General features: G+C 43.8%; 1 protein-coding gene across 3 annotated transcripts in view; it reads left to right on the top strand.

The window, feature by feature from the left end:
- LOC308676212 (GTP-binding protein Rheb-like) overlaps positions 1-23,705 on the top strand; it is a 112,734-nt gene that overhangs the window by 70,264 nt on the left and 18,765 nt on the right. For 2 of the 3 annotated variants that reach the window (XM_081341995.1, XM_081341996.1), the window contains exon 9: positions 8,421-8,502. In XM_081341995.1, coding sequence (XP_081198121.1) covers positions 8,421-8,502 — 82 coding nt within the window. Of the gene's footprint in view, positions 1-8,420; positions 8,503-11,518; positions 11,999-23,705 lie in introns of those variants that run through there. The other variant, XM_081341997.1, reaches the window with a different exon arrangement.

The following is a 23,705-nucleotide window of genomic DNA, read 5'->3' as shown; positions in this document are numbered from 1 at the left end:
TTAATGAAGCATAGTGGACCAACACCAGCAGATGACATGGCTCCCCAAATCAACACAGACTGTGGAAACTTCACACTGGACTTCAAGCATCTTGCAGTGTGTGCCTCTCCATTCTTCCTCCAGACTCTGGGTCCTTGGTTTCCAAATGAGATGCAAAAGTTGCTCTCATCAGAAAAGAGGACTTTGGACCACTGAGCAACAGACCAGGTCTGTTTTTCTTTAGCCCAGGTAAGACGCTTCTGACGTTGTTTGTTGTTCAGGAGCGGCTTGACAAGAGGAATACGAGATTTGAAGCCCATGTCCAGGATCCGTCTGTGTGTGGTGACTCTTGATGCACTGACTCCAGCCTCAGTCCACTCCTTGTGAAAGTCCCCAACACTTTTGAATGGCCTTTTCCTGACAATCCTCTCTAGGCTGCGGTCATCCCGGCTGCTTGTGCACCTTTTTCTTCCACACTTTTCCCTTCCACATAACTTTCTATTAATGTGCTTTGATACTGCACTTTGGGAACATCAAACCTCTTTTGCAATTACCTTTTGAGGCTTTTCCTCCTTATGGAGGGTGTCAATGATGGTTTTCTGCACAACTGTCAGGTCAGCAGTCTTCCCCATGATTGTGATTCCTACTGAACCAGACTGAGAGACCATTTAAAGGCTCAGGAACCCTTTGCAGGTGTTATGGCTTAATTAGCTGATTAGAGTGGGACACTTTGAGCCTAGAATATTGCACCTTTTCACAATATTCTAATTTTCTGAGATTGTGGATTTGGGGTTTTCATGAGCTTTAAGCCATAATCATCACAATTATGACAAATCACGGCTTGAACTATCTTGCTTTGCATGTAATGAGTCTATCTCATATAATAGTTTCCCCTTTTAAGTTGCCAAGAGAAAGATGAGAGACATGAGACCGAACAATGCAGAAGAGCTGAAGACCGCTATTGAAGCATCCTGGTTTTCCATAACACCTCAGCAGTGCCACAGGCTGATAGCTTCCATGCCACGCCGCATTGAGGCAGTAATTGCTGCAAAAGGGGCCCAAACCAACTACTGAGTACATATGCATGCTTATACTTTTCAGAGGTCCGATATTGTTCTATGTACACTCCTTGTTTTATTGATTGCATGTAATATTCTAATTTTCTGAGATTGTGGATTTGGGGTTTTCATGAGCTGTACGCCATAATCATCACAATTATGACAAATCACGGCTTGAACTATCTTGCTTTGCATATAATGAGTCTATCTCATATATTAGTTTCCCCTTTGAAGTTGCATTACTGAAATAAATGAACTTTTGCACGATATTCTAATTTTTCGAGTTTCACCTGTAAGAGAAGGAGTGGCAGTCGGGATGGGGTCAAAAGAGGGATTAGCCTAGCCACAAACGTACTAGATCCAACCCACCATGAATTCCATTGACTTCTAGCAGATGCTAACCGTTAGTTGAGAATTCTAGGCATGAGCAATAAATCTGTTTAATTGGAACTTCACATGTGGTCCTGGTCTTTTCCGCCTGACAAGCATGTAGGTAAAAATGTGCAACTGTTGTGAAAATAAAGAATATTTTTCATTACACTAAGGCTTAATTAGGGATAGGTCTGGGGCAATAGTTCATTGGTAGCCATATTTGTCAGACAAATTATTCTGAGATTTTATTTTCACTCTTTTGGCAGTGTTTTACTGCCTTTTGCTTTTCTTTCCCTTTATGTGTTTTATCGAACTTGAGGTTTCCCCTGGCATATCATTTCATGCATTGCAATCACACTTGGAAATATTCTTTGCATTTCTTGCTTCTTATTCATGTTATTCTTATGGCACCATGGCCACTGCTACCTCTACCACTACTACTGTATTGAGAATTTTGGCCAGTTTCAGGGTTATTCAAGATGTTAGCAATGACCTTACTTGGCTATCATTGAGGACATGTAGTATTTCTTCATTTGACTGATAATGTGCATTGCAACAATACAGCCACAGAGGTTTCTCCCTGTCCCAGTTGCTTTCTCTAACCTGACATTCCCCAAATGTGTTGGGTTGCAACTCCCATAACCTCTTGCTGGTACAGTTGCAAGAAAAAGTATGTGAACCCTTTGGGATTACGTGGAGTTTTGCATGAATTGGCCATAAAATACGCTCTAAACGTCATGTAAGTCACAACAATAGAAAAACATAGTCTGCTTGAAATAATACTACACAAACATTAGCTGTTGTCATGTTTTAATTGAACATAAGATTGAAACATTCACAGTGCAGGGTGGAAAAAGTATGTGAACCTTTGGACTTAACAACTGGTTGACCCTCCTTTGGCAGCAATAACCTCAACCAAACGTTTCCTGTAGTTGCAGATCAGACCTGCACAATGATCTGGAGTAATTTTGGACCACTCCTCTGCACAAAACTGTTTCAGTGTAGCAATATTCTTGGGATGTCTGGTGTGAATCGCTTTCTTAAGGTCACGCCACAGCATTTCAATCGGGTTGAGGTCAGGACTCTGACTGGGCCACTCCAGAAGGCGTATTCTGTTCTGTTGAAGCCATTGTTTTGTTGAATTACTTGTATGCTTTGGGTCATTGTCCTGTTGCATCACCCATCCTCTGCGGAGCTTCAGTTGGCGGACAGATGGTCGTACGTTTTCCTGCAAAATGTCCTGATAAACTCTGGAATTCATTTTCCCATCAATGACAACAATCCGTCCAGGCCCTGAGGCAGCAAAGCAGCCCCAAACCATGATGCTCCCTCCGCCATGTTTTACAGTGGGGATGAGGTTTTGATGTTGGTGTGCTGTGCCTTTTTTTCTCCACACATAGTGTAGTGTGTTTTTCCCAAACAACTCAATTTTGGTTTCATCTGTCCACAGTATATTTTGCCAGTAGTGCTGTGGAACATCCAGGTGCTCTTTTGCAAACTTCAAACGTGTTGCAATATTTTTTTTTGGACAGCAATGGCTTCCTCCGTAGTGTCCTCCCATGTACTCCATTCTTGTTTAATGTTTTCCTTATTGTAGATGTGTCAACAAAAATGTTAGCATGTGCCAGAGATTTCTGTAGGTCTTTAGCTGACACTCTAGGATTCTTCTTTACCTCATTAAGCATTATGCGCTGTGCTCTTGCAGTCATTTTTACAGGACGACCATGCCTAGGGAGAGTAGCAACAGTGCTAAACTTTCTCCATTTGTAGACAGTCTGTCTTACCGTGGACACATGAACATCAAGGCTTTTGGAGATACTTTTGTAACCCTTTCCAGCTTCATGCAAGTCAACAATTCTTGATCGTAGGTCTTCTGAGAGCTCTTTTCTGCGAGGCATGGTTCACATCAGACAGTGCTTCTTGAGACCAGTAAACCCAAAACAGGTGTGTGTTTTTAAAGGGCAGGACAGCTGTCAGCAACACATCCAATATCATCACACTGATTGGAGTCAAGGTTGGCTCACTCCTGGCTCCAATTAGCTCTTGTGAGAGGACAGTTATGGGCTCTTTGTCTGGACCGGCTCAGGTGAGAGCAGAGCCGGATTGGCGGATTGGTGCATGAAGACATGTTCCGGATTTAACATTTTAACATCTTAATAACATCTGACCCTCCATTCATGGACAATGGCTTATACGGACATTATTATTCCATGGCTCGATTGCAATACTCTAGATCAGACTTGTACACCCTCAGGGGGGGTCTCTCCCTCCTGGATACGACCAGCCTCCCTTTCTATCATCTCCCTTGATGACGGGCCCAATTGTTGGGACCCCGAGAGGTGGCTGGGCTTAACTAGAGGCCTCTGGTGGAGACGCATTAAGAGGCCCCTGATACATTTTTTAGCTGGGTATTTTAAAGGGTTAGGGAGGGGGAGGGATAGTAGGGTGGGGAGGGAATTTTTAACCGGTACTCAGTCTGGGCCTGTTAGGGGTCCCGGCGGGATGGGTTTGGGGGTGGAGGCTGCTGGTTCTGTGTGTGCTGGGGTGGGGTTTCAAATCCCCACGACGATAGGGAATGGCGGCAGGTGGTTGCACGGAGGGCCGCATCAACGTCTGGGATCGCGCCCCTGCTGTCTTCGTGCGGTGGCGCGCTCCGACCCTCTGGTTAGCACCCTTTTGCCAGGGGATGAGGGTGATCAGGTCCCTGAGCTTAGGCTGGTTTATCTTAATGCCAGATCCGTTGTTAATAAGGCTCCCCTCGTTCGTGACTTGATCGAGGAGGAATGCGCGGATCTGGCATGCATTATGGAAACTTGGTTGGGCTCGGAGGGAGGGGTCCCTATGACCGAGTTATGCCCCCCAGGTTTCCGTGTGCTACACCGGCCACGGGCTCAGGGTAGGGGTGGAGGGGTGGCGGTGGTTATTCGGGAGACTTTATGTCTGCGGGAGACCACCATTGTCCAGATTGGTGGGAGTGAGTCCCTTCTCCTGAGATGCGGCCCCCGGGCTCAGATGGGCTTGTTGCTCACATACCTGGCGCCCAGCTGTGCGGCAACAGCCCTGCCCGAGCTTCTCGACACCCTCTCAGGGTTGGCGGTGGAGTTCCCCAGGCTTATAGTTCTGGGTGACTTCAACCTGCCTTCCCTGGGAGGGTTGTTGGAGTTAGCCTGGGAGTTCATGGCTTCCATGATGGCCATGGACCTGACCCAGGTAATTCAAGGCCTGACTCATGTGGGGGGGTCACACTCTCGACCTGGTGTTCCTGTCTGGACAGTGGTTGGATGATCTGGGAGGGGGTTCGCCAGTCATTGTTCCCCTGTCATGGTCCGATCATCATCTCCTGCGGCTGGTTTTCCGTTATGCCACCCCCCGCCGCTGGGCTGCAGAACTGACCAGGTGGTTCCGCCCCAGGCGCCTAATGGACCCAGAACGGTTCCAGATGGCACTTGGGTCTATACCCATCGTTTTCACTCACAGCCCAGTTGATGCCTTGGTGGGTGCCTGGGAAAGGGCGGCCACTGAGGCACTCAACCGTGTTGTACCCTTGCAACCCCTGACCCGGCGCAGATCCCGTTGGGCTCCATGGTTTTCTGTGGAGCTCCGGGAGATGAAGCGTCGGAGACGGGGTCTAGAGAGCGGTTGGAGGTCCAGCTGTTCTGAATCTGACCGATTGCAGTTAAGAACCTTTATAAGGTCTTATCTTGCGGCGATGAGGACGCCTAAGGCTAATTACCTCGCTGCCCTCATCGTGTCCACAGATAATCGCCCGGCCACCCTTTTTAGGGTGACTCGCTCCCTCCTTAATCAGGAGGTGAGGGAGGAGCCCTTGCAGGAGCGGGCCGAGGAGTTTAGTCATCATCTGACGGACAAAAATCACTCAGATCCGGGCCGGTTTGGACTCTAACTGGGCAGAGTCTGATGTGGAGGAATCGGACAGTCTTGAGCATGTTATCTCGACTGAGTTTGATCCTGTTTCCCCTGATGATGTGGACAGGATTATGGGGAGGCTGAGTTCCACCACCTGTTTATTGGACCCGTGTCCCTCCTGGCTGATTTATGCGGCTCGGGAGGAGACACGGAGCTGGTTCCAGGCAGTAATATCTGTCTCTTTGAGTTAGGGTGTCTTCCCCGCCGCTTTGAAGGAGGCGGTGGTGAGGCCCCTTCTCAAGAAGCCTGCCCTGGACCCAGCGATTTTAAACAACTATCGTCCGGTCTCCAACTTTCGCTTTTTGACGAAGGTTGTTGAGAGTGTGGTGGCGCATCAGCTTCCTCTGTTCCTGGAGGAAACTGATTATCTGGACCCGTACCAATCGGGTTTCAGGCCCGGGTACAGCACGGAGACGGCATTGGTCGCACTGGTGAATGATCTCTGGCGGGCTCGGGACGGGTTGTTCCTCTGTCCTAGTTCTATTAGATCTCTCAGCGGCTTTTGATACCATCGACCATGTTATCCTACTGCGGCGTCTCAGGGGGTTGGGAGTGGGAGGCACTGTTTTGCAGTGGTTCTCCTCCTATCTCCTGGGCCACTCGCAGTCGGTGTTGACGGGAGGGCAGAGGTCCGCCCCGAGGCCTCTCGTTTGTGGAGTTCCTCAGGGGTCGGTTCTCTCTCCCCTCCTGTTCAACATCTATATGAAGCCGCTGGGTGAGATCATTCGTGGTTTCGGGGTGGGGTATCATCATCAACTTTTTTTCTCCACCCCGAACCAACCCAGTGATGCCCTCGCCGTGATGTCCCGTTGCCTGGAGGCGGTCCGGGTCTGGATGGGGAGAAACGGGCTTCGTCTCAATCCTGCCAAGACTGAGTGGCTGTGCATACCGGCATCTCGGACTAACCAGTTCATTCCACCTTTAATGATGGGGGGTGAGGTGTTACCCCCCGTTGATAGGGCTCACAACTTGGGTGTCCTCCTAGATTCGCGGCTCAGTTTTGAAGACCATATAGGAGCTGTGACCAGGGGGGCCTTTGCCCAGGTTTGCCTGGTGCGCCAGTTGCGGCCCTACCTGGACCGAGATGCCCTGCGCACAGTCACTCATGCCCTCGTGACCTCCCAATTGGACTACTGCAATGCTCTCTACATGGGGCTGCCCTTGAGGACCACTCGGAGGCTTCAGCTGGTGCAGAATGCAGCCGCGCGGGTTGTGATGGGGGTTTCCCGATACTCCCATGTAATACCTCTGCTCCGCGAGCTGCATTGGCTTCCGGTTGCCCTCCGGGTGAGATTCAAGGTGCTGGTGATGACCTATAAAGCCCTAAATGGCTTGGGTCCGGGATATCTGAGGGAACACCTGCTTCCGGCATCAAGCTCCCTTCGTCCTGTGCGCTCCCACAGGGAGGGTCTTCTCGGTACCGCCGGTAAAAGATTTCTGGCGGATAATACCCAGGGGGAGGGCCTTCTCTGTGGGTGCGCCTGCCCTTTGGAACCAGCTGCCCGTAGAGCTTAGGACTGCCCCTGACCTTCGCTCATTCCGCCGGGACCTGAAGACTTGGCTCTTTGAGCTTTCTGGCCTGGACTGAGAGTATTAATTGGGGTTTTAATTGGATTTTAATTGTGCTTTTATATTTATTCAAGGTCTAAATGTAATCATTTTAACTGTTCTTAATTTTTGTAATTGTTGTATTGTTATTTTAAAAACCTTGTGAACCGCCCTGAGTCCTACGGGAGAAGGGCGGTATATAAGTCTGATAAAGATAAAGATTAGGCTAGGGGTTCACATACTTTTTCCACCCTGCACTGTGAATGTTTCCATCTTATGTTCAATTAAAACATGACAACAGCTAATGTTTGTGTAGTATTATTTTAAGCAGACTGTGTTTTTCTATTGTTGTGACTTACATGACGTTTAGAGCGCATTTTATGGCCAATTCATGCAAAACTCCACGTAATCCCAAACGGTTCACATACTTTTTCTTGCAACTGTAGCTTGTTGGGTTCCATAAGAGGAATTGTCCAACAACTCTGGAGGTCACCACACCTTGGAAAATTGTGCTAGCTGGAAAAGTTGCTTACAGTTAAAGCATATTTATATGTGCTTGTGTGTGGCTTGGGGCTAGGCTATTTGAAAGACCACCTCTCCCTTAGTACCTCTACCTGGCCCACCAGGATGGGAAGGCAGGGCATGTTATGGGTCCCATTGGTTAGGGATGTATATCTGGCAGGACCATGAAAAAGGGCCTTCTTGGTGGTGGCCTATTCTTTATGGAACATATTTCCCCCAAAGTTATGGTTGGCCCGCACCCTGTTGCTTTCCCAAAAGGGCCTAAAAACCTGGTTTTGTCAACACTCAGCCAATCAAGTGGCTAATTTGATTGTGTTGCTGATGCCGGGGTGGGGTGTTGAATGTTTTTTTAACATGTTGTAATCTGCCCGGAGTCACCTATGTGTGAGTTGGGCAGCTATATAAATTTATTTAATAAATAAAATAGAATATTTAACAATTGAGCTAATTATGATAGCAGACTAATTCTTTTGTTGTTGCTTCACTTTTTTGAATGTTTTAGAAGAAAGCACCCCCAAATAAAGATCCTCTCTTAGATGGCTAGCATAGCACTCTACAAAGGACATGGCATTTCCCTAATAGGCCCAATTGGCTGTTCCCAAAATAACACATAGCAGATTGCTTCTGAAGCTGTTGTAATGTGCTATTGGAGATGGTACTTAAGTTGTTGCTGCCAAACAGTTGTGATCATTTGTGAAGTTTTAATATTACTCTACTATATGAATATCCCTTTCCTTGCATATGCATATCAATAGAATAGAATATAAATGGAATTAAAATAAATAAATAAATAAATAGAGTCCCATCCCTTCCCAACAATAGGCAGGTTGCATAACCTTCTATTGAAAAAGACTACAGACCTTTTCCTATACAGTGTGGTAATTCAAGGCTACAAAAATCACACACCAGGACTTCAGGGTCATGCTACCATTGTATTTCAGGTGAGTGGGTGGGTCTTTTCCTTATTATGAGTCCCTTGCACCAAATTGCTTTTTTATCACATCTCTGCTCCAGGGTGATCAGCTATGAAGAAGGGAAAGCTTTAGCAGAATCATGGAATGCAGCTTTCTTGGAATCTTCTGCTAAAGAAAACCAGGTAACAAATATATTTTAAATCCCATTTTTGAAATTGAGCAAAAGAGAGAGGGAAGAACCTCAAGGGCAGGTGTGTCAAACTCAATTTCAATGAGGGCCGCATCAGCATTCCGGTTGCCCTTGGGCTGGGTGGGTGTGGCCAGGGTGGGCACGGCCTACTGGGTGGGCGTGGCTGGAGTGCGTATGGCCTACTGGGTGGGCATGGCCAGCTCTACATTGTTCGCGTCAAGGGTGCCTATGGGGGCCTGGGCAGGAGTGTGACAGATCTCAGGGTCTCTGGCAGAAGGAGATGGGACTGGGGCAAGTGCCAAAGCATGGTCCACTGGAGGAGCCTCACTGTTCCTCTCAGGCCATGCAGGGGGGGGGCTGGATGGTGGAGCGGAGGTCAAATGCCCAGCCCAGCCCTCAAGCACCCGCGGCGCTAAGCCCAGCCCCACTTCCCCAAGGGGGCGCCCAGCTGCACTTACCTCCTCCTCAAGGCTGCAGCTGCTGTGCTTGCTCTCCTTAGCCAGGTTGCTCATGATGGGTACGAGGGCAAAGTCAAGAGGGAGGCCCACTCCCTCTCCATGTGAGGAGACCTGGCTTTGTATCCAAAGCTTCCTTAGCAATAGGATCGGAGACCCCCCAGTTTAGGCCAGGAGGAGGGGGCAAGGGGATGGTGAAAGGGCAGCAGGGCAGGACTAAGGCAGGACTTCCCTCAGACCCTCCCCCTCCTTCCTTCCTTCCTTCCTTCCTTCCTTCCTTCCTTCCTTCCTTCCTTCCTTCCTTCCTTCCTTCCTTCCTTCCTTCCTTCTTTTGAACAGAGTGGTGGGAATATATTTGAGATGAAGGAGAAAAACAGGCAAGAAACGCAGCTGGGGAAGTGTCATCCTTCATGAGGAATGAAGAAATGCACCATTGCCTGGAAGTGGCCAGCACATGGCCCTTGCCTACTTCACATATCCGGCTTGGTGGGCTCTGGGGGAGGGGATGCCATGAGCAGCGTGAGAGTCGATGTTACCTGCGCAATGCTGCCCAGCCCCCAGCCTGCCCGGTTTTGGCAGGTAGTGGGGCACTCTCCTCACAGTGCCGAGAGGCTGAGCCGGGTGGCACGAATCTGAAGAGAAGTGCAATGCTGCCCATCCCCTAGCCTGCCCAAAGTAGGCAGGGCCATGTGCTGGCCACTTCCAGGCAATGGTGCATTTCTTCATTCCTCACAAAGGGTGATACCTCCCTAGCGGGTGCCCAGGGTACAATGCCAACGCGGCACTGGCCGGTCCCTCGCTGTTTCCAGACGGCCTTGTGGAGCTAAGACTGAATGCATTTCAGCATAGATGACCACCACGAAATTGTACATTGGCTCCTGGCCGGCCTGGGCTGGGGCCAAGGCAGCGGGGGCCGTACCCTCACTGTTTCCAGAATGGCTTCATGGACCACATGAAATCACTTCGCAGACCGGATCCGCCCCCCGGGCCTTGTGTTTGACATGTCTGCTCAAGGGCCTATAAATATTGTAATTATTAAAACTTGTATGTCTCTCAACTCTCAACAACTCTGGACAGCAGTACAGAGTCGCTTTCAATTTCATTCAGTTTTGTATAGCAATCTAGTCAAGTAGTTTATGGACATTGCAAAAGGTAAAACAATTTGTGCTTTATTTTGTTTTCATGGTAGTCATTTTACTTCTATTTTTATTTATATTAGAAGCAAATATATGCCGTGGGTTTTAAGAATATTTATTTTCCACGTAGTTCTGTTTTTCTGTTTATTGCAGCAGCATTTCTGTCTTGTCATAAACACACTTGTTTGGTTGCATTCATAATTTGATGCTATTCCACAATAGACATTTAGCTGGAATATAGAGAGAGAATCACCCATTTTAGAAATTTTGTTATATCTATGTTGTAAGTCATTTTAGTCCTTTCTGCTGTATTAATTTTGTTTTTACAGTGCCCTTGAGAAAGGAAAACATTTTCTAAACAGGCTTAAATAAGAATTTTGTCCTGACATTTGGGGTCTCTCCCCCCCCCCCTTTTCTTTTTAAATTGACTTCCATGTTCACCTTCTTCCATTATTTCTGTAGCTGGAACTGGTAGTTAAATGAAGATAGGAAAGGAATTCTCAAAGTCAGTCTTTCTGTAACCTGCTAATGACTCTTTTTCATGTGGGAAAATTCAAAATTGACATGTCTTTGACTTTCACAAATCACTACATGCTACCCATTTCAGCCACCAAGACTATTATAAAACTGTTGCAGACATCAGAAACTGAATATAGTCACATGACTTCAGTTGGTTAAAACTGTTTTTAAAAAAGTAAAAGAGGAGGTTGGGTAAGAATCACCACAGGTAATCCTCGAGTTACAAATGTAATAGAGCCTACCAATTACATTTGTAACTCGAGTATTCGTTAATTGGATCATGTTAAATGAATGAGCCCCCTCCCTGCTTTCCCCAATGCATTCATTAATCAAATGTGCAGGTTGTTAAGTGCACATGAGGTATCTCAGGGTGGGGAAGACCATGGGGGAGGGGGTCTAGTGCTGGAACAGGCCATCTGCTTCCAACCACCCAAGACTTCCACCCACCCACTGAAATACCTCATGCTCCGCTTAAAACCCCTTGGGGTCCCCATAGTTACTTCCTGCCCCATCCTGCCCCACCAGGTCTCCACAGTCACTGGGTCTGCTTTGCTAGTCCACCGGATTCCACTTGCTTCTCCCCACCCTGTTACAGATCACTCACTTACATTTCAAAGTTCTCCAGAGTTCCAGAACAGGCTGACCCACGTAGCAAAAAAGCAGCCATCTTTTTCTTAGGCACTGGTGAAGTTGTTTTCCTTAGATCTTGCATTACAAACGCTCATTTTTGTGCATAGGATGGAATCATCCGGTGGGCTAGCAAAGCAGGCTTAGCCTTATATACATCTGATACTGAGCAAGACCTGGTCATCGTGATCATTTTTCTAACATAAAAGAAGGAACTCTGTATGATGGCCATGGGATTCTTAGTGGATCTCCCTCTTTTTCCTTCTTTTAGACTGCTGTGGATGTTTTCAGGAGGATAATTTTGGAAACAGAAAAAAATGATGGGGCATCTTCACAAGGGAAATCGTCCTGCTCAGTGATGTGATTGCACAGTGGAAGTTGAAAAGTGGGAATATGTTGTTCTTTCTAAAGAAGCAAACTGCCTGTTTGAACAGTGAAACCACACTTGTTCTTCTGTTAACTTGAACAATATATACTCAATTGGATACTTTTCTGATTATGTTAAAATCTGACTCAGAAAGGCTTTACTTCCATTTTCAAATTTTAAGCAATCATATTTTCAATTTATATATTGTATTTCTTAATATTATGACCAAGAATTTTATTGACATTAATTTTTCAATATAATTGGATTAGAATAATCAACATGAAGCATATTGCTACACTACTACAGTATTAACTAGGGCTAGGCTTAATTATCAGTGTTTCTTTGTGTTCAATGTATACTTGTAAATAAAATACTGCAAACCTTGGTGTGCCCCCTGTTGAACTGAAATTCTTTTAGGATTGCAATTCTTTCCACGTTAACAATATTTGCTTCAGTTTCCCAGGATAATACAATTCAGCATGGCATTTCTGAATTCAGTGATGGTGTACTTCAAAGAGAAAACTGTCAGAGGTAACTGAAAGAATCTGGAAGATTTTGATTGATTGATTGATTGACAGGACTTATATATCCACCTCTTTCATACAATGACTCTGGAGAGCTCACAACAATCCATTAAAAAATAGCTAAAAACAAAAGTACACTTTCCCCCAAGCACCTTCTCAACTCAATCCCCATGCTAGCCCAGTGCTTGGGGGAAGAGACAGGTCTTCACGGCCCTCTGGAAGGTTAAAAGGATAGGGATCCCTCAGATCTCATTTGGGAGTCTAGTGCCATGGGGAGCTTTAAAAGTGATAATCTGTACCCTGAGGTGCATATGGAAAGCAACTAGGAGCCAGTGTAGCTGACACAGCAATAGTGTTACTCAGGTGAATTGCAGGGCACCCAAAACTGCATGCCTCTGCATTATGGACCAGTTGCAGTTGCCAGATGGTCTTCAAGGGCAGTCTCATGTAGAATGCATTGCAGCAACATAACATGATTAATGCATGAGTGACTGAGCAAGGCCTTCTGGTCCTGGTTCCAAAAATGACATGGAAACATGTCACTTTTAGAAGACAACAACAAGCAAGAGCAAAGCCCCTACTATCTAACCCTAACCCTAGCCCACTCCAGTGAAGCCCCTTTGGAACCAAACAATCGCTTTCATAACCTCCCGCTGGAAGAAAATATGCAGACACCTATAAAAGAACAGTCATCAATAGTTTCTAAAAAAGAGGCAAAACCCAACATTCCTGTGACAGGAAGAAAAGTATCCCAGATTTCACTAGGGAAAAAAAGGTGAGTATTGGTGATAGGAGATTCAATTCTTAGGGGAACAGAAACTATAGTCTGCAGACCAGATAGTTAATCTAGGCAGGTATGTTATCTCCCTGGAGCAAAAATCAAAGATGTGACTGAGAACCTTACTAAAATAATCAAACCCACAGATTACTACCCCTTCCTTCTCCTACACTTGGGGACCAATGACACAACAATGAATCTGAAAACAATAACAAGATTATGAACACTTAGGGAAGAAAGTTAAAGAATTAGAAGCACAAGTGGTGTTTTCATCTATACTTCCAACAAAAGACCAACATCCAATGAGGAAGCAAAGGATTTTAGAAATGAACCACTGGCTTAAATCCTGGTGTCAAGAGAATTTCGGTTTCCGACTTCCGGGGCTGAGGTCACAGCAGACAAGCGGGTCCTGGAATATGTCTTCGGATCGCAGCTTGTTTTCCCGATACTGTGTGGCTCTACATAGCCATCGCCAGCTGGGTATCAGCAGGCGAAGAAGAGAGGACGCTCGGCAATTGCAGGGAACTTGCAAAATCCCTGCTTAGCAGTGAGAAATCCTCCCGTGGTGCCGGTATTGAGAGAAGGCACCTGAAGAATGGCTGCCCTGGAGCTGTGACACAGCAATTTAGAAGGAAGCTACTGACGTTCCAGGCAGAGTTAAGAGTGAATATCAAAAGAGAATGAGAAATCCCCCCCTTCGTTTGTTGATCGTTTGAGAGGTGAGCAGCGTGAAGTATTATCCAGCCTTAATTGACTAAAGCGGCAGACAACAATACAGGCTTTTAACAATAGCCGCCTTAGAGAGACTCACAGGCTGATTTGAGGATTCCAATTACTTCTTTGGTGTTCTTCTTCGATGGACAGACTCTTTAAACTTTGATAAGTGTTTTTTTTTCTCCTTTTGAAATATCTGGGATCTGGATGGTGACTTGTTAATTCGTTAATGCATAACGGCCTGGAGACCCCCTTTTCTATTTGATCTGGCATCGGGTTTTTTTTCTTTCTGCTTCTTTCTTGGAGGTTTAACATCGTAACATTTGTCAGCAGAGAAGAGAAGAGGAACTGAACTGAACTGAATTGGACTGCCACGCTCCCTTGAAGAATAAGGAATTTAAATATACTGAACTGGGTTACATTCCCCTTTTTTTGAATATTGGCTTATTCATATTATTACTTATTTCCTTTCTTTTTTGCCATTGATAGGGCCTATTTACTATATTCTCTCTATATTTTTCTTTTTATGCCTTATATAATAACAACATATTTAACCCTTACTTTAATAAACTTAGAGAAGAAATTAGGTGATTAGGATAATATTGAGAGTACGAGGTGCTTGGGGAGGAGTCTTGGAGATTGAGTAAGTGTAGGCTATTTTGGAAGAGCACCAAAGAATAATAGAAATGGCGACCATAACAACTTTTGCCAAGAAGAAGACCATAGTGCCTGTGCCCATACAATCCCCGTCAACTACACCCCTGACAGCTTGCAAATTTCCAGATGAGACAGTGACAGGGAATAAAGACGCTTTATCTATACAGGGAGTTCAGGATATGTTTAAGTCACTTCAAGACTTAATGTTGAAAAATCAGGAGACTACAGCTATAGGATTTGAGGAGTTAAAGAGGGAAATGAAGGCTGAGATGGGTAACCAGATGGAAGGTTTAAAGGGAGAAATAAGGAGTATACATACGAAGCTCCAGGAAATGCAGACAATGGTAGTGAGTCAAGAGGAACGGATCCAGGTGGTAGAAACGAGAATGGATAAGACAGATGTAAAAGTGGAAAGTATGGAACACCGGCTGGTGATAGCTAATAAATGCCTGGAGGATGAAATAATTGCCCTTGAATTAGATAAATCTGCCTTCTTCCTACGTTTACAAAACATTGAAGAGGACCGAGAGGAGCAGTTGGAAACTATTGTGACAGAGATTTTGGCTGGAGTGCTTGAGGTGAACCCACAAGAAATGTTGAGGGATATAGATGACGTATTTCGGGTTTACACTAGTTATGCACGTCGAAACAAACTCCCGAGAGAGATACATGTCCGACTGAATAAAACATCAGTGCGGGAGCAGGTCCTAAGGAAAGCAAGAGAGAAGACTATATCCTTTAAAGCAGACATGTCAAACACAAGGCCCAGGGGCCGGATCCGGCCCGCGAAGTGGTTTCATGCGGCCCGCGAAGCCATCCTGGAAACAGTGAGGGAACGGCCCCCACTGCCTTGGCCCTGGCCCAGAGACCCTCCTCCTGCCAGAGACCCTCAGATCCGTCCCACTCCTGCCCAGGCCCCCATAGGCACCCTTGATGCAAACGATGTAGAGCTGGCCACGCTCACCCAGTAGGCCATACGCACTCTAGCCACACCCACCCAGTAGGCCACACCCACCCTGGCCATACCCACCTGGCCCCTTGAGGGCAACCACAATGCTGATGTGGCCCTCAATGAAATTGAGTTTGACACCCCTGCTTTAAAGGAAGATCAGTAATTATTCTTAAGCAGCTACCAAGAAGAGTGAGAGATCAGAGGAAAAAATATGATTTCCTAACAAGTGAGTTTAGGAAATTTGACATTCGCTACCGATGGCTGATTCCAGAAGGATTGGCTTTTATGTGGCAGGACAAGAGATATCGTATTGATAACTTACAGGATGCCCATGTATTTTTTGAATCTCAGTTCAATCAGGAGAATGAGGAGGAGTTAGAAGGCAAAAGCCAGGAAGAAGTTCAATTAGATTCCAAGGGGAGAAGTGGAGGATTAAAAGAAAAGAAGAGTATAGATAAGGAAGGCTCGGGCCCTCAAATGGAGACACGGTTAGCAAAAAAAATAAAGAATACAGTGAAGCAGTGACATTCAGGAAGAGTTTCGCCTTTTTTCTGTCAATATTAACGGTCTTAATGCTCCTACTAAGAGGAAAAAAACTTGGTCCAAACTTTGTAAATTAAAATATGATATAATTTGTATCCAGGAAGTCCATATTACTAAAAGTCAACAGAATGTACTAGCGTGTCCAAAATTGGGGGAAGTTTTTGTGTCCCTGGCAGAACAAAAGAAAAGGGGAGTAGTGATTTACGTCCGGCGAAATATTGAGGCCCACTGGGTGTATTCAGATACAGAAGGTAGAGTAGTGATGGTAGAACTTCAATTGGCTCAGAAGAAGATCTTATTGGTAAATGTGTATGCACCAAATTGTAACCAGTGTGCCTTTTTTCAAGGTTTATATAAAGTAATAGCAGGGTTAGAATACGAGCATATATGCATCGTAGGAGACTTCAATGCAATAGTAGACGTTGATAAAGATTATACCCCGGGGCAACGTTTACTTAAAGGGGTAAAAAGAACATTGCCTAAGGTGTGGGATCAAGTGAGGGAGGAATTAGGTATATGTGATATATGGCGAGATTTTCACAGGGAAGAGAGGCAATATACTTATTTCTCTCCCAGGCATCATACATGGACCCGAATTGATATGATATGGGCATCCCATGAATTGAAAGAGATGGTTAGGGAAATAGAGATTACGACTAATGACTGGGCAGATCACAGCCCGTTAGTTTTGGTTTGGAAAGGAGAAAAGAAGAGGTATAGATGGACAATGAGAGCAGCTCTTTTAAAAGAAGAACAATTCAAAAACTTGTTGAACCAGGAAATGGGATACTTTTTTGAGGAGAACAGAAGGGAAGATACACCAATTCAAATTATATGGGACACTGCGAAAGCAGTGATTCGAGGGATAGCAATTAGGTATTCGGCATATAAGTGGAAGAAAGAGAGGGTTAAGAGATTGGAGTTGATGGGAATGTTGACAGAGGCCGAGGAGGCTCTTCAGAAAGACCCATCCTCAGTAATAGCGAGGGAGAGGAAAGATATTACGCGACACGAGATTTCCCTCCTGGATCAACATGAATTAGCAGAGAAAATTCAAAGGAATAAACAATTTTTTTTGAACATGCCAACAAGGCTGGAAAATGGTTGTCCTATAGGCTTAGGAAGCAAGCAATCGCGAGAAAAATAGAATGGTTACAGGATGGGATGGGAAATATGGTGGGATCAAATGATCAAAAGAAAAAGGTGATTCAGGAATTTTTTACTGCATTGTATAAGAAAGACCCAATTTTAGAAGAAAGGATTGGAAGTTACTTAGAAAGGGTGGATTTACAGGAGGTTCCTGAGAATGTAAAACAAATTTTGAATTCAGAGATCTCAGAAGGGGAAATAAAGGAGGCAATTAGGAAACAATCGAATGGGAAAACCCCGGGAACGGATGGACTCCCGGCGGAATTATATAAAGAGATGTTGGAAATGTTTAGTGGCCATTTAAAAGATTTATTTAATGAGGTTTTGAGTGAAGCGAAAATACCCCAGTCATGGACAGAGGCTTATATATCTTTGATCCCAAAGGAAGATTCAGATCATACCTTGGTTAAAAATTATAGACCCATTTTGCTATTGAATGCAGATTATAAATTTTTTTCCTCAATTCTGGCGGGCAGGCTTAAAGTTTTTTTAAGAGAATTTATACATCCAGATCAGAATGGTTTTCTTCCAAATCGGCAAATAAGAGATAATTTGAGAATAGTAATGAATACGTTGGAATATTATGAGATGCACCCTAGCAAACAGTTGGCAATGATGTTTCTTGACGCTCAGAAAGCATTTGACATGGTTAGTTGGGAATTTTTAATATGTCAGATGATTAAAATGGGATTTGGACCAAATTTTGTAAGAGCTATACAAACAATTTACACTAGGCAATCTGCCCGAGTATTATTCAATGGTGAAATGACTGGGAAAATTGATATACAAAAAGGTACGAGACAGGGATGCCCCCTTTCACCTCTACTGTTTATATTGACTTTAGAACCACTATTGATCATAATTAGGCAAAATAATAATATTAAAGGATTAAAAATAAATGATCAGCAATATAAGGTTCAAGCTTTTGCTGATGACTTAGTTTTTATTTTGGAAGACCCGTTGGAATCAGGCCCTAAATTATTGGAGGAAATTAGTGCCTTTGGAGAAGTAGCAGGTTTAAAGATTAATCGAGATAAAACTAAATTTTTGGTAAAGAATATTGGAACTGAATCCAAGGTACAATTACAAGAGGTGATGGGGATCCAAATAGTTAAAAAAGTTAAATATTTAGGTATTTGGCTATCTCCAAGGTGTCCATCTATAAAGGAATTAAATTATCAAAAATTGATGACTGAGATGGAGAAGAAATTAGACAGCTGGAAAAACATTCAACTCTCAATCCTAGGACGAATCGCAGTGATTAAGACTCATATTTTGCCAAAGTGGTTATACCTATTCCAAACTGCTCCTGCAAAACTAGATAAGAAATTTTTTTAAAAACTAGAACAGATGGTTGGTAGATTCATATGGAATAATCGAAAGCCGTGTATTAAAAGAAGAACGCTGCAGGAGCACAAAACAAGGGGAGGACTGGGGCTCCCACATTGGGAGCTGTATTACCATGCCTCTGCCTTGGCTTGGATTAGGGACTGGGTTGTGTTATCTAGAAGGAGGGTGTTAACTATTGAAGGATATAACTTAACACAGGGATGGCATGCCTATCTCTGGCCAAGGAAGGATAGAATATATAAAGTTTTCTCTAATCATTATATTAGGGATGTATTGATAAACTCTTGGCGTATGGTGAGAGGGTGGATCTATACAAAGATACCTGGCTGGTTTACTCCTTTGGAAGCTGTAACTTATTCAACGTTACACAATCCAGGCAGAAACTATAGGTATAAAGATCTCATAGATTTGAGAGGCAATCTTAAATCCAGGGAGGAGTTACATTCTGGGGGTATAGAGTTGGATTGGTGGTCGTATTCTCAAATGAGCTCAAGGTTTAATAGGGATAAGCAGGAATTTGGAATCAATATAATCCCACAAGAATTAGACAAGATTTTATGGGGAAGTGATGCTAAATGTTTATCTAAGACCTATAATCTACTTTTGTTCCATGGGATGGAAGGGGGAACAATAAATGACGTAATGAATGCCTGGGGGAGAAATATTGGTCGCACTATAGAATTAGAAGAGTGGGAACAAATTTGGAAGAAAAATATAAAATTAACGTTAGCAACGGCATTTAAAGAAAATATGTACAAAATGTTGTATAGATGGTACTTAGCTCCCGCACGAATTTCAAAAATGTTTCCCAATGCAAATGACAAATGTTGGAAATGTGATTCTGCCAGGGGCACTTTCTACCATCAATGGTGGACTTGTCCAAAGGTTAGGTGTTACTGGACCAATATAAAAAATTGGTTATTTCAAATAACAGGATATGATCTTCAATTGGACCCAGCTATTTTCCTCTTGGGGATGAAGCCACAAGAAGTACCAAAAAATGTTTGGTATCTAATAATACATATTACAACAGCGGCGCGTATGATTTATGTGCAATATTGGAAGACGATGGAAATCCCAACGGACTATCAAGTAATAGAGAAAGTATTACTATGCGCAGAGTCAGATCGAATTACATATATTCTCAAAGGGAAAAGTGAATCACTTTTCAATAAAAGTTGGGACTCCTGGTATTCATGGTTACAAAATAGAATATTTAATCCCAACGGGGGAAATACCAGATGATTGTGTATTTTTATTTGAGGTATAGAATTTGGAGATATATACAATTATAGATTTCTAATATTTGGTAATTAAAGGTTACTTAGCCTGGGATGTTTAGGCAAAGTTTAGGCTTAAACTGAAGAAAGTAGGGAAAAGCACTAGGCCACTCAGGTATGAATTAAATCATATCCCTGTTGAATATACAGTAGAGGTGACAAATAGATTTAAGGAATTAGATCTGATAGACAGAGTGCCTGAAGAACTATGGACAGAGGTTCGCGACATTGTACAAGAGGTAGCAACCAAAACCATCCCAAAGAAAAAGAAATGCAAGAAAGCAAAATGGCTGTCTGAGGAAGCTTTGCAAATAGCTGAGGAAAGGAGGGAAGCGAAAGGCAAGGGAGAAAAAGAAAGATACACCCAATTGAATGCAGAATTCCAGAGAATAGCTAGAAGAGATAAGAATGCCTTCTTAAATGAACAGTGCAAAGAAATAGAAGAAAACAATAGAATAGGGAGGACCAGAGATCTTTTCAAGAAAATTGGAGAAATGAAGGGAACGTTTAATGCAAAAATGGGCATGATAAAGGACCAAAATGGCAGGGACCTAACAGAGGCAGAAGAGATTAAGAAGAGGTGGCAAAATTACACAGAAGAACTATACAAGAATGAGCTTAACGTCCCTGATAATCACAATGAGGTGGTCACTGACCTCGAGCCAGACATCCTAGAATGTGAAGTGAAGTGGGCCTTAGAAAAGCTGAGCAACAACAAAGCTAGTGGAAGTGACAGTATTCCAGCTGAGCTATTCAAAATCTTAAAAGACAATGCAGTAAAAGTGCTACACTCAATTTGCCAGCAAATTTGGAAAACTCAACAATGGCCACAGGATTGGAAAAGATCAGTTTACATTCCAATTCCAAAGAAAGGCAGTGCCAAAGAATGTTCAAACTATCGCACCATTGCACTCATTTCTCATGCTAGTAAAGTCATGCTTAAAATCCTACAAGCTAGACTTCAGCAGTATGTGGATCGAGAACTACCAGAAGTGCAGGCAGGATTTCGAAGAGGCAGAGGAACTAGAGATCAAATTGCCAACATACGCTGGATCATGGAGAAAGCTAGGGAGTTCCAGAAAAACATCTACTTCTGCTTCATTGACTATGCTAAAGCCTTTGATTGTGTGGATCATAAACTGTGGCAAGTTCTTAAAGAGATGGGAGTACCAGACCATCTTATTTGTCTCTTGAGAAACCTATATGCGGGCCAAGAAGCAACAGTGAGAACTGGACACGGAACCACTGATTGGTTCAAAATTGGGAAAGGAGTCCGGCAAGGCTGTATACTGTCGCCCTGCCTATTTAACTTATATGCAGAGCACATCATGAGAAAGGCAGGGCTAGATGAATCAAAAGCTGGAATTAAGATTGCCGGAAGAAATATCAACAACCTAAGATACGCAGATGATACCACTCTAATGGCAGAAAGTGAAGAAGAACTAAAGAGCCTCTTGTTGCAGGTGAAGAAGGAGAGTGCAAAACTTGGGTTGAAACTTAACATTAAGAAAACCAAGATCATGGCATCTGGCCCTCTCAATTCCTGGCAAATAGATGGGGAAGAAATGGAGGTAGTGACAGATTTTATTTTCCTGGGCTCCAAGATCACTGCAGATGGGGACTGTAGCCAAGAAATTAAAAGACGCTTGCTCCTGGGGAGGAAAGCCATGGCAAATCTAGACAGCACACTAAAAAGCAGAGACATCACCCTGTCAACAAAAGTGCGTATAGTCAAGGCTATGGTCTTCCCAGTTGCAATGTATGGCAGTGAAAGTTGGACCATAAGAAAGGCTGAGCGCCAAAGAATTGAGGCCTTTGAACTGTGGTGCTGGAGAAGACTCCTGCGAGTCCCTTGGACCACAAGGCGATCAAACCGGTCAGTCCTAGAGGAGATCAATCCTGACTGCTCTTTAGAAGGCCAGATCCTGAAGCTAAAACTCAAGTACTTTGGCCACCTAATGAGAAGGAAGGACTCACTGGAGAAGAGCCTAATGCTGGGAAAGATCGAGGGCAATAGAAGAAGGGGACGACAGAGAATGAGGTGGCTGGATGGAGTCACTGAAGCAGTAGGCGTGAGCTTAAATGGACTCCAGAAGATGGTAGAGGACAGGAAGGCCTGGAGGAATGTTGTCCATAGGGTCGCGATGGGTCGGACACGACTTCGCAGCTAACAACAACAAGCCTGGGATGTACGAGAAAAAGAAATTAGGGGTAGTATTACACTCCCCGGTCCTGTCTAATGTTGTTGTTCTTGTTTTTTTGGTGTCTAGGATGTCTTGGTGTTTTTCTATTTGATGCACTTTTCAGTACTTTGTAATAATGTTCTTGTTTTTTTTATTTAAAATTTGTTTAATAAAAATTTTTTAAAAAAGAGAATTTTGGTTTCCTAGACCATGGTCTGCATTACCTATATGAAGGGCTACTGGCAAGGGATGGACTGCACCTCACAAATACAGGAAAGAATATATTCGGAAAATGACTGGCTCATCTTAGCAAAAGGGCTTTAAATTAAAATTGAGGGGGGGCAATCTTTATGACCTTTAGGACCTAATTCCAAGTAAAAACCACTAAATAACCATTCATATAATGAGGTAGGGGGTAAAGAGAAAGAAGGGGGAAAAACGATGTAGAGAGTGATGGGAAAGATGGAAAACCCAGTGTCAGAACCCATTTCTGGGGGGGGTGGTCTGTTCCTTTCAGGTTCTTTCTGTGGGTTCTGTCATTCTGGGAGGAGGGGAGAGGTTCCAGGGAATGCATCATTTCTCCTTTTGCTTAGCTACAATGTATCCTCTCTGCCTTTCCTATCTGCTTGCTCTTTGAACTGTTTCCCCTTGATGTTAACCTGGGGTGAGAAAGGAATGTGCCTCTGGCCATCTGGCTTATCTCTTGCTGCAGAAGAGAAAGGTGTGAAGACCCAACAACGTCTTCACAGGCATGGGAATGGACTCCGTTATCAGCTCCATTCCCACAGTGGACCTAACACCTAGGGATTGGCTCATTTGAACTGACCAGATGAACTATTGGGGTGGGATTTGCTTGATGCTTGTTTAACCTATTGATCTGAGCAGGAAACCCTCAGATCCTGCCCTCTATGCCTGCTGCTTCTCCTAATAAAAATTCCTTTTGGAATGGAATTGTTCCAAGAGTCCTGCTTTCTTGGGATTAGGTTTTGAAGCGGGTCCTTACACCCATGTTACAAAGTAGGAGATACAAGAAACAAACCCAAGACTCATAAAGGACTCAAATGCCAATACACTAACACTCAATGGAGGTAAGAGTTACATTATATATAAAAGATGACTACATGTCTATAGAAATGCACAAAACCAAGGATGAAAACCACCTAGAATGCATATGGGTCAATATAAAAGGAAAAAATAATGACATTGCTATAGATATATACTACAGGCCACCCAATCAAATAGATGAAATTTTTGCTAATTAACAAAAGTATGCAAGAAACACAGCACAGCAGTATTGGAAAACTTTAACTACCCTGATATCAACTGGTAAACAAACTGCAGCAAGTGGGAGATCGAAAAGATTCCTAACCGAACTAGCTGACAACTTACTCACCCAAAAGGTAGAAGAGGGATCTAGAGGGGCAGCTATACTTAATTCTTACTAATAGAGAAAAAGTGATGGAGTTGAAATCTCCGGAACTTTGGGACAGAGTGACTGCGTCATATTGGAATTCAATATAATGTGAACGCAAGCAATAGAAAATAATTCAACCAGTGTCTTAAATTTTAAAAGCCGATTTTAACAAACTCAGAGAGAACCTAGGAAATATTCCATGGATGAAAATCCTAAGGGGGAAAACAACTCAAGAACCATGGGAAACTCTGAAATATATGATCATAAAAGCTCAGTCCAGCACAATACCACTGAAAAAGAAAAACAAATTCAAGAAGAAACCAGCATGGCTGCACAAAGCTCGCTCTGACAAATTATAAGACAAAAAGGACAAGTACAAAAAATGGAAAGAGGGACACACAACTAAGGCTGATTATCAGCAGACAGCCAGAATATGCAAAGATTATGTCAAGGAAAGCAAAGGCTCAGAATGAACAAAGGCTTGCAACAGAAATCAAGGACAATAAAAAAAGTTTATTTCAACATATTAATAACAAGAAAAAAGTCA

This window comes from Vipera berus (assembly GCF_964194415.1).
Source record: "Vipera berus genome assembly, chromosome: W".
NCBI lineage: Eukaryota > Metazoa > Chordata > Lepidosauria > Squamata > Viperidae > Vipera > Vipera berus.
Note: the sequence above shows the minus strand (reverse complement) of the source record. Positions and strands in the feature narration are given on the sequence as shown.